This window comes from Syngnathus typhle, linkage group LG1 (assembly GCF_033458585.1).
Source record: "Syngnathus typhle isolate RoL2023-S1 ecotype Sweden linkage group LG1, RoL_Styp_1.0, whole genome shotgun sequence".
In the NCBI taxonomy this organism is placed as follows: Eukaryota; Metazoa; Chordata; class Actinopteri; order Syngnathiformes; family Syngnathidae; genus Syngnathus; species Syngnathus typhle.
In genome coordinates, this window is record NC_083738.1 from 23,237,086 (window position 1) to 23,248,236 (window position 11,151).

Consider the following 11,151-nt stretch of genomic DNA (forward strand, 5'->3'; position numbering starts at 1 on the left):
CTGTCTGCTCTGTATCCTGTGATGGCGTATAACAAAGATAACAAGCTTTGGAGATTAAAATGATTTAACGGTGAGTGGGGGGGAGCTGCAGCTTCTCTTCCTACAGAAACGACCAGATAAATGTTAAGCATTCTGTATTATATCGTGTTATTAGCTTCCATTTTTTTATTTGAGCATATTTGGTATTGGAGTAAATCCAAAATGTAACTGCAAATCATTACTTTTATGGCATTTGGATTACCAACTCTAAATCTTCAATCAGTAACTAGGAACACATTTGAAAAAGAAACCTCCCAAACCCAGTGGTGGAGGAGGAATCATAGTTCAGAGCACTTTTGCTTCCTCTGGGCCTGGATGCACTGACACAAAAAAAAAGTTTGAGGCACTTTGCAGGAAAACTTGAGAATGCATTCATCCTACAAAGCCTGACAGAAGCTGGCCGAGGTAAGAGGAAACCACCTGAAGCACACCAGTCAGGTCATGTATGTCAACTGTTGTGCGTTGGATGAAGATCCCACCATGTTTCCGGAGCATTTTATGTACATGTTTTTCGTGATGGAGCACTGAGAGCTTCACTTTCCGAGCGTGTGACGGATGGAGTTTGCATTTGAAGGAGTGTGCCAGGTGACGTCCTGTTCAGGCGTGCGGAAGAGAAAAGTTCCTACGTGATGTGTGCGTAGCTGTCCAATCCAAAGTTGTCCACAACTCAGAACATGTTGACTGCTCCCGTAGTGGAGTGTATATGTGTGACTTCTCGGGCAAGTTTTACTTCCTGGCCCAAGATTGGTCTTTGCAGTTAGGGGGGGTTAGACAGAGGTCCGGGTCTGTGAGCACCAATCTAACACTCACGCCGCAGAAAGCTCCACCCCGCTATCGCACACGCCGTCCACCTTGAGGTTCTCCAGCTGAGCGCACATCATGTCATCGCCACCTGCAGGTGGTGACAGGAAGTCCCATTTCAGAGTTGCCAAGCAGTTGAAAAACTAAGTGGGGACGGCTGCCATGGAAACATGAAAGGCGTGGCTGCTTTCCCTCACCCGTTGTCAGGTCACGCTTGTCATCTTGGTAACACAGCGCCTCCTCCAGGACGCTCAGTGCTTTGTCTGAACCAACTGATCTGAGAGCAGCCTCAAGGTCTCGCACTGTACCGCCAGACACCTGAAACACATGCGAGTACCTCAACAAACACTCGACAAACATCAAGGGTATATTTAAATCAGAAATGTCCTCAAGTCCGGTTGTTTGGTCTGGACCAAAAGCGGACTTCATTTTTTTTCGTTTGGTGCGGTTCCCATTCAATCTGTCCATTTTGCAAGTGAAGTATATTTTGGAAACAAATCCACGCTTGTGACGATCTACGGTCCAGCAATGATCAGGGCGGCACACAGAGCGCTGACCTGGAAATGGAGGAGAACGTGCCAGCGGATCTACGCTGTTTGCGTTCACACCCGAAGCGAACCGCACCAAAGTTTGTTTGAAAGTGAACTGAGACAACTTGAAAAAGTGGGTCTCAGTCCCTTTCTCTAAACCGCACCAGGATTTGTTTGCGTGTATTCACACCTGCACAAAAGGTTTGGACCACCCTTCCAATCATACCTTGGTCCGTTTAAAGGGGACCAAACAGTCACACCCCGACATGCCCGATGTGCTCAACATGACATAGGCGGTTCTTGTGCCACTGCGTTACCTCGTAGGAATCGACAAGCGTCTTGACCGGGTCCGAGCTAAGTCTGAAGGCGGCCTTGAGTATTCCCAGCCCGAGAGCGTCGGCCAGCTTCTCCCAGAGTGCTTCGCTCATCACGGCGTTACACAGCCTCGTTTTCACCGAGGCATCCAGACTCTGAAGGTCGCCTGGCTCAAACAAATGCACTCAAAAAACAAAAAGTCTGTTCTGTGTGTGTGTGTGTGTGTGTGTGTGTGTGTGTCTAGGAGCTTTCAAAGCCAAAAGGGGGAAGGTTGGAGAATGGCAAATTAGGATGTTCATGTATCTGGTCGACTTCACAAACTCACCCTGAGGCGGGAGAACCACACTGGGACATTTGGGACGGTATTCGCTACCACTGAGAAGCTCCAACACCTGACAACACACAGAGCATCATCTTCATTCATTCCTTCCTTGCTTCAGCTCACATCTGGAAACATTTTATGTCAAGCCTCTAATGAAATTGATGTTAATTATTAAAAATGATGATCATATCAAGTCGTTTCCTAAACGGCTAAATCCATGGGAAATGTGCAAGTTGCAAACATTTGATTTTGGATATTCTTGACATTGCACTTGTTTGACCATGTCTGATCGCTTATGTAATTTGCAACAAGATTATTCATTATCAACACAAGTGAATCATTTCCAATTGGACTTGGCAACATACCTGCTCGGAGGCAGCCAAGTTAATGGGGCTGGTGCCGGGAACGCAGCCCTCGTCGTCGTCGTCGTCATCATCCTTGTAGAAAAGCGGCTCCAGATTCTCCCTGTGAGGGTCCGCACCTGAACACGCACACAGGCAACAAGCGTCAACACATAAAGACGTCAATTGCGCACGAATATAATCAGGTTGATCAGAAGGCTTAGATATGTACCTGCCGCCATGAGTAGCGCCGTCAGTTTGACGGAACCCCGCCCGGCGGCCACGTGCAGGGGGGTGGAACCGTCAAAGGTGCAACAGTCCACCTTGGCGTTGCCCTGGCGACAAGTGCACAGAGCTGATGACGTCATCACGCAGGGGCACAAGAGCAGAAGGTTCGCGTCACGCCGACAACGCCATCGTTACCTCCAGCAGCAGGCAGCCGGCGAGCGACACGTTGTCGGCTTCGGTGGCGAGATGCAGGGCCGTCCTCCCGCTGCCCCGCTCCTGAGCCTCCACGTCGGCACCCGCCTCCAAGAGCTCCCGAAGCGATCGCAGCTGATTGGAGGCCACAGACAAGTGGATGGCACACAAGCCTGCCAGCGAAAGTCAGTCAAAACACTGTGCGTGTGTACTTTGTGTGTGCGTACTGTGTGTGTATATGTTTGTGTGCGTGTGTGTACCGGCAGCGTTGCAAGCATCCACGCTCCGTCTGACAGCGTGATGACCTAAGAGCAAGCCCACCATGGCCCCCCCCTGTCGCGCCGCCAGGTGCAGCGGCGTGTCGCCGTGGCGATCACCCAGCGTGGGGTCAGCCCCGGCCGCCAGCAGCGCCTGCGCTGCGGATGGCTGCTGCGTTGTCACCGCCAGGTGCAGAGGAGTCTGACAAAAGCGAGAGAGCGTCTTGTAGGACGTTACGTAATCCATTGTTTGTCTCCGTGCGCCCCGATAATGAGTGATGTGAGCCTGCCTGGTAGAGATGGTTTCTCATGTCGACAATTCGGTCCCCGTGCGGCCGCACTGCCAGCACCCGCGTCAGACTGTCCAACGCCCCCTGCTGGCCGTGGAGGACGGCCAGATGGAGTCCCCTGACAAACGCAGCGGCGATCACTCATTGGACTCAAATGTGCGAGCAGCAGAGGCGATGGACTCGAAGCGAGGCGCACTCACGTGTCTCCCTCGTCGTCCTGCGCCGCCAACAGGGGATGCTGCCCAGCAAGCAGGTAGGCGGCATCGCCCGTGGCAGCGTACAGGAAGATGGCTGACGCTTGCCTATCGATATCCTCGTCCTCGTCTTCTTGCTGAACATCCTGTTGCCGTGGCGGAAGCGCCACAGTGCACGCTGCTGAGTCGTCATCGGAATCCGAGTCTGTGTCGTCGTCATAGCCAGGAGTATTTTCTATAAAGACACAATCAAATCAACACATTTTAGTCATTTAAGGAACAGCAGTCTGAAGTAGAACCATTAAATATATGGGTCAAACATAGTGGAAATTTAAGGTGTGAACGAGAGGGAAAAAAAAAAATCGAACTGGAGTCTTGTCACTATTAGGCCGAAGTTTGGCAACCTCAGTTGTTTTTCTCACCGTGTTTGACTCCACCTCCTTCTAGACCTGTCGCGTATCCTGTGGGACAAGCTCCACCTCCACCTCCTCTCCCATAGTTGAAGGCGGACAAACCATGGAAGTAACCTGTCAGAGCAAAATAATTGGTCAGCCTTTTACCCACCTGGCAGGATCGCGTGCGAGAGGTGCTCAAAATCGGCGTGCCAGGTTTTACCTCCTCCTGCAGAGCCCGGCTCCCCACCTGCTCCCGGGCCTCCTCGGTACAGACCGCCGCCGCCGCCTCCTCCGCCGCCGCCGAGACCGCTGAAGTCCTGGAAGTTGGGCAACGTCTTCTGACGCTTCCTCTGCACTTCCTCTTTGTCTACGCACCCACACTCGCATCAGCCATGACTACACTCAATACTTTGTGTGCTCCATTCTCATCATTTGGCTGACATTTTTGTATCGTTGTGGCGGAAAGAACGTACCGAGAATCTGAGGGTGGTACGTGAAGGGCTTGGGCTCGCTCGTCTCGCTGTCCGACTTTCTCTTGAGCTGCACAAAGACCTGGGTGGGCTTCTGCAGGTTCTGGTCATGGTACTTGGGCGTCTTAAACACAATGGCAAACTGGAGAGCCGCCGCCGTGGTTAGCAGGGTTGCAGCAGTTTGGGACTATGCATTAGGTTTAGTTATGGATTGGATTTTAAACTAATTTAGATTTTATTCGGTTTTGGAAAGTTCATTTCTTGGTTATAATTCCTGTAATATTTGAAAAGGTTGAGAACAAAGGACACATTTGCTCTGATTAGTTTTAGACATGTAAGATGCAATTTGAGTTACCGTTTTTTAGTAACTAGCTTTTGGTTGCATTTGATCTTATTAATGAAGATGTTTTTCCAACAATTTTATTAGTTTATGTTCAGTCGTGTAATGAGTTAGCACCGGTTGCATGCGAGGGCACTTACCTGTCTGTGCACGTCCGTTGGGGAGAAATCTCCCAAAGCTTCCCAGGTGACACCCGAGTCGTCTTCCTCGAAGAAGCGCACCTGGATGTCGTCTGACGTACGTACACAAACGCACGTTGGTCATGTGATATTCACGAAAGCTCAACGTGCATTTGGTGAGTGCGCGCAACCTTTCTGGACTTTGTCACACAGAAGGTAGACTTCCTCTCCGCCGCTCACGCAGCCAGCCGTCCGGTCCATCCGCACAATCTTGAGGTTGGACGCGTTTGGAGCCTCTGAAGTAACAAACAATGAGTCACTAAGGTGCGACGTTTAGTCGTCTTGGGAAACTTTTCTAATTGTAAAATTATTTTCCTCATCCATAACGATTTGAAGAAAAAAAAAAAAGTACTAGCAGGTGCTTAGTGGTGTGTGTGTGTGTATGTGTGTGTACTGACTGCTGTCATAGATGGGGTGTGAGAGGACAGGGTGCAGCGGTCTGGTGAAGCCGCCATCGCTGTCGGGGAGAAAAGCGGTGAACATGAGGCGCACCACGCTGAGGTCCATCTCTTTGGCCTGCGCACACGACGCGCCGCAAATGGCGCCGCGCTGCTGCTCTGCACACACAACACACCAAAACACCGCAAACCATGACGCTCGACACCTGAGGGGTAGGAGAAGCCAAAGGTGTCCAGGGAAATGTGGAAACGGCCTGTCCAGTCCAAATACAAAACAAGAATTACACAGTTGCCTTAAAACCTCAGCTCGATGTTAACAAGAATGGAAAATGCCACTGACAGGCTAACAGCTTGCATCGATAGGCGCCATTAGCACAATATCTGAACACATCCGGGGGGGAAAAAACAAAAATACCCCGTCGACAGACAAGACTCAGATGTTGCATATTCTTTATCCTCTGCCAAGAGCGACAAATAATAAAGCAATCTATGGAGCCGTAGCCGGCAGCTTTCACACAGCAACACAGGAAAAACACACAGAAGGCTGGCTGGATGGATGGACACACCGGAGAGCTGTCGGGGCACGTGAATGTCGGCACGCGGGGTGTCGACCTCAGGGTGAATGGAGACTCCGAAGTTGTAGCCCATGCGGACAGCCTCGCACATGCGCTCCTCTAACGTCTTGGCCACGTTTTTCTTTGTCACGTGCTGGATTCCCAAATTGGGGAAGCTGAATACAACAATGGATCAAAGTGAGAACACTGAGAAATAATGTGAAAAATATGATTGGAGTTCAAACACGGACGATTTTTTTCAGAGAAATTCAGTGGTTATTTGATTTATTGCGGCTATTTATTTGTTGATGCATTTGATTTTTCTAGAATTGTTTTTAGAAGTTTTCTTTGCAAAAATTCTCTGACGGTAATCCGGTCCGTGGTACTAAAAAGGTTGGGGACTGCTGCAATAACTCATTCAAAAAGTAGAAAACGCACAACTTTTAAAACGCACATTGGTACTTTTTTAATTATATTGAAATAAAAACTTCGACCAAAAAAAATAGCAGGGTTCTAAATGTTATTGTGTGTGTGTGTGTGTGTGTGTGTGTGTGTGCGAGAGACCCTACGTGATGTTGTCATCTTTTGGGGGCACGTCCAGGATGCAGATGCCCTTGTCACACTGCTTTCCCACCAGACTGTGTGCGTGCAATCGGGGAAGAGGCGTCAGCGCAGTCACCAGCTGGACCACCACGCGGGCCGGACCCTGGTAGTTACAGATCTAAGCACACAAAACTAGAAATGTCAGCTTCTTTTCAATCTGTTGCTGCAATGCTTGACAGCTAGGGCAGAATAGATATGCGTTAGCGTGAAGCTAGCAGAATGTAAAACTAAGCTACAAAAATAGAATGACATTGTTTGTGTTTGCCTTGACAGTAGGATACGTCTTCTTGTTCTTCTCGCTGGAGGCTCCGGGCAGGCCGCCGTGAGACGGACCCTCGCAGCCGTAACGAAAGCGAAAGCCTCGCTGTTAAAACACAAAGCCGGAACAAACACGTCGCGAGCTGTCGGACTTATTTGTAATGTGTGTGTCAAAGGGACTTTGCCCCTTGGATGAATATGATGGGAGACGGGACGAGTGTAGTCAAGTTGACATATGGTGGCCACGCACCTGTTTGGGCTCCTCCAGAATATGCAGGAAGGGACCGTCCCCTGGAAAGCAAAAGTTCCCCATCATGCTCCGTTTAGCGTTACAGTTACAATCAACTTGAGTTTAAGGTGACCGCCGAGGTCCGTTAAAATGCTTTTCTAACAGCAAGTTGGGGTTTTTTTCTTTTCATTTTTTTCATCAACATTCAGAGTGCGTCACCTCGGCACCGAAACGTATAGGCGGTCGATCTCGCATGGTGAGCAGCAAACAGGAAGTGAAAGCGGAGGGACGCCGCCCGCCACGTCACCAAACCCTTCTTTCACTTTCCCGCCACCGCAGTGTATCACTTTCATTCAAATGCCATACGCTCACCCATTCTGGAAGACGTCGGGTGGGACTGCAGCGTAGGGAATTGTGGGACGTCCCACGAAGGGTCAATCATCAGCGCGTCCAGGATCTAGCCCCGCAAATTCAACAAATGAAATAAAACGCAAGGTGGTGTTTACATACTTTGATGCAACACACACAAATACGAGCACATACACACCTGACCGCCAACAGGAAGGAAGTGCTCATCTCCTGCCATGGCGCCTGAAAAAGGGGGGGGGGGGGCAATTGTTTACCGAGTCGAGGACAGTTAAAAGCTTTGATTTTCTCAAAAAACAAAGGTGCACCTTTTGTGTGGACCAAACTGCAACATCAGTAAATGTGCTTGTGTGGCACAATTCAAGACAGGATCATTGCCGAAGAGAAACGCAACGAGTTAGACAACGGCAAGAGGGAACTGTCACTGTGTTTTTTTTGAGGTGTCTACCATAAGTTATGGCATGCTCGCACGCTTTAATGCAGTGCACCTTATGAGTGGATTACGTACAGAATTGCAATTTTTTAATCCCAAGCGCCTTATTGTGCGGAAAATACGGTAGCTTGTAGGTGGATGACATCCATGCAGCACGACTTTTCAGTGATAGACAGAATGTGTAGGTGTGCACGTGAGTTGACGATTTTTGGTTCCAATTCAGAGCTGGCAGTGAATACCTCCCACTATACTCGGGGTCCCAGACACCCTCGCCGATGGCCCCCCGCCTTCTGGACGCCCCTGAATAAGATTTCATTCCAACAAGATTTTAAGTAGAGATGAGCCGACTAGATGCAAAGTACGAGTGGAGTCAAGTATTTTTGACTTCACATCCACGTACAAAGTAGTGATAATAATAAATCAGCTCTGCAGTTTCCGAGCCCCAGCTAAGTAGAACAGCAACTTGCTTGCCAAACTCTTTCATCTTGTAAAAATTGCTTGAAATTCGAGGAAAACGAAGACGAGGAGGTGACTCGAGGTGAATGAATGTTCGCGACTTCCTCGAAGGCTTTAAAACTTCTTCCCTGTGGGCATGTAGGGGGAGTAATCGTGCACAATTAAGTCTCTTTCAGTCTTCCTGGGGGCGCTTTTCAATCCCGCGCCCAATTCTTGCGAGATTGTCCAACATTCCCGAGTGGTCCGCCTCCACGCATAACGGCGTTTCATGGGTTTTGGCCGATGTATGGAGCGAAGCGGTCGAGTTTCAAAGCGACTTAAACGAGGAAGTGAGCAGGCGACAAAAGGAAGCTTTACCCGCCCTGGCAAAGTGACTTTGAAACAACATCGGTCAATTCTCACTGATGGGTCTCGCAATCACACGCGTGTCGTTACCTTGCAGGTGAAGTGGCCTCACTCGCTCCTCAGTATTTATGTCAAATTGACGCCTTGATTGACACGCGCGGCGCCGCCATTGCAGTCACAAGCCGTCGTGACGTCATCTCGCGCAAAGGCACGGAAAGCACGGGGGAATAAATTTACAAATGTCCACCAGCATGAACACACTTGCTTAACTGGTTTTTCATTAGAAAAACATAACAAAACAAAAACGCGAATAGAAATTCTAGGTACTAAAGTTTGACTTGCTTCCCGTCGGGAAATTCCCCGTGACGCGTTGCAAAGATTCACACTGCAAGAAGATGTCTCACTCTTGATAGCAAAAAAAACCAAAACGTGTTGATTTGTCATTTGGAGTAGTTCTACAGCGAACCAAATGTATTTTACAATCAAGCAGAAACGTCCATTGTTTTCGAGTAATTGTTGTTTTTTGTTTTGTTTAAATATACATTTGGGAATCAAATAAACCACTGCAGTGCTAACCATGGAGCACTGCCTCACAGTTAAAGAGTGCGGGTTCGATATCACCTCCGGTGGGCGTGCCGGAGCCGATCCCAGCAGTAGGCGGGGGACACCCTGAACCGGTTCCCAGCCAACCGCAGGGCACACAAAGATGATCCACCATTCACACTCGCACTCACACCTAGGGGCAATTTGGGGTGCTCAGTCGGCCCACTAAGCATGTTTTGGGGACGTGGGTTAGGGTAACATACACAGGCACTGGGAGAACATGCAAACTCCACACTGGGAGGGCCGGTTGAGGAATCGAACTTGCACCCTCCTCCTGGCGAACGTGCTAACCAGTGCCCCACCGAGCCGCCTAAAATTGGACCATTTATGTGTCAAAAGAAAAAAAAAAACCGACCCATTCTGATGACGGAAAAAAATCCCACCTATCATTTGGCAAAAAAAAGGCTCAATTGTTTTTTAAAGTGCATGCAAGAAAGTTTGATCCAAAAACCCCACCAGTCTTTAAAAAGTCAATTTTTCGTTCAAATGCACGCAAGAACGTTTGATACAAAAATCCCACCTGTTTTTAAAAAGTATTTTTTATAAATGCATGCAAGAAAGTTAGATTAAAAAATCTCACCTGTATTTAAAACGTCCATTTTTTAAAAGTGCACGCAAGAACGTTTGATACAAAATTCCCACCTGTCTTTCGGCAAAAAAAGAAAAAAAAAGTCAATGTTTTGAAAGGTGCACACAATAAAGTTCGATCCAAAAACCCCACCTGTCTTTTGGTAAGAGAAAAAAAAAGTTCTTCAATTTGAAAAGTGCATGTAAAAACGTTCCATTCATTCATCTCAATCGGTGTTGTGTAATGGCCCGCAATGCATCGCTCCGTTGGCCCACAAGATGGCACCGCGCGCGCGCTTCATTGACATCAAACGCCACCACCAAGTGGGATGAAGACTTTATTGCGGTTTCGACTCGATACACGACACCAATGCAAAGTTGCACCATCAAATTTAAGCAATCCCTTCCAATGCGCGGCAAGCAAAGCCAACGCATCAAATTCAAGCTAGCCCTTCCAATGCGTTGGTTGAAAGCAAAGTTGCGCCATCAAATTCACCCCATCGCTCGCGTTGACCACCTTCCTTCCACAAAACGTTTGGCAACACCCTCGATGCTAAAGTTCAATGATATAATCAAGTAGAATTCAATTGGAATAAGTAGAAGACAAAAAGGTTGCACCATCAAATTCACCCCATCGCTCGCGTTGACCACCTTCCTTCCAGAGCATCCCAACAAAACGTTTGCCCCCCCCCCCCCCCCATGCACGTCAATTGATCAATTGTAAATAACAGCATAAATGGAGTCAAACATTGGCCGTCAACGCCGCCGCCGCTTCTCCCGATCCGCTTTCCGTGCTTTTTTGGGGGAATTGCTGAATGAACGAATGAATCTTTGGATTGCTGAACGAATAAATGAAAAAAGGAAAAATGGAAGGGCGCGCCACTCGCACGTTGACGTCGTCGCCTCCAGGATCTCTCGTCTGAGGAAAAGCAGACAAACAAAGTGAAATTGCTGATCCCAACAACCAGTCATTTTCCGAATGAAAGTTAAGATTAGTTGCAAACAGGTGGTCTATCAATGTCCTTGAGCATCCTGCAGTTTCAAAATGAAAATGGTCTCTAGTTTCACTCTCTGTCAAATGATGTTCAAAAGGCTTTTTATTTTATTTTTTTATGAACAAACCAGAACATCCTCCATTGTTTGAAAATGAGAAATGCTCCCCAGTTTCAATCCCTGCTATATGTACAAATTATTTTCAAAAGGCTTTTTTTCCCCTCTTTTTACAACAAACCAAACTCCCCTTCATTTTCAGTGGAAACAGTGTTGTTGGTCAAGTTTCAGACTTGATCCCATCTCTGCAAATCAACATGTTTTCTCCCTCCTGACCAGCAAGCACCTGAGGCGTCATGTTCGCAGGTGCTGAGCGCCTTTTTGTTGAGTGTGTCTGCGGTCCGCCGTCCGACCTTGCAGACTCCAAACATACACCCGCTGCACTTTCCCCACAAG

At 48.4% G+C, this 11,151-nt stretch overlaps 1 protein-coding gene across 2 annotated transcripts; it reads right to left on the reverse strand.

Moving 5' to 3' along the window:
* Positions 1–147: 147 nt before the first annotated feature.
* On the reverse strand, positions 148–8,918 carry nfkb1 (nuclear factor of kappa light polypeptide gene enhancer in B-cells 1). 2 transcript variants are annotated; one of them, XM_061273828.1, is made up of 24 exons: positions 8,626–8,918; positions 7,610–7,646; positions 7,483–7,526; positions 7,308–7,392; positions 6,957–6,997; positions 6,714–6,812; positions 6,415–6,566; positions 5,858–6,021; positions 5,292–5,450; positions 5,025–5,129; positions 4,855–4,946; positions 4,378–4,516; positions 4,125–4,271; positions 3,932–4,036; positions 3,516–3,744; positions 3,316–3,433; positions 3,029–3,227; positions 2,772–2,941; positions 2,581–2,683; positions 2,373–2,488; positions 2,011–2,077; positions 1,688–1,851; positions 1,038–1,158; positions 148–931 (listed from the first exon to the last, which is right to left on the reverse strand). In XM_061273828.1, exons 3-24 carry the CDS (start codon positions 7,519–7,521, stop codon positions 846–848), a joined length of 2,700 nt encoding a protein of 899 aa, XP_061129812.1. In that variant the 5' UTR covers positions 7,522–7,526; positions 7,610–7,646; positions 8,626–8,918; the 3' UTR covers positions 148–845. The 2 variants fall into 2 exon arrangements, with proteins under 2 accessions (XP_061129812.1, XP_061129805.1); XM_061273821.1 differs by lacking the exon at positions 7,610–7,646.
* Between the last annotated feature and the right edge of the window lie 2,233 nt (positions 8,919–11,151).

Excerpts from the sequence above, each read along its gene's own strand:
- nfkb1 (XM_061273821.1), bottom strand. The coding sequence starts at position 7,521 with ATGGCAGGAGATGAGCACTTCCTTCCTGTTGGCGGTCAG. Across the intron at positions 6,567-6,713 it reads AGACGTATCCTACTGTCAAG|ATCTGTAACTACCAGGGTCC; the intron begins GCAAACACAAAC and ends TTGTGTGCTTAG. Across the intron at positions 2,684-2,771 it reads CCGGCTGCCTGCTGCTGGAG|GGCAACGCCAAGGTGGACTG; the intron begins GTAACGATGGCG and ends ACTTGTCGCCAG.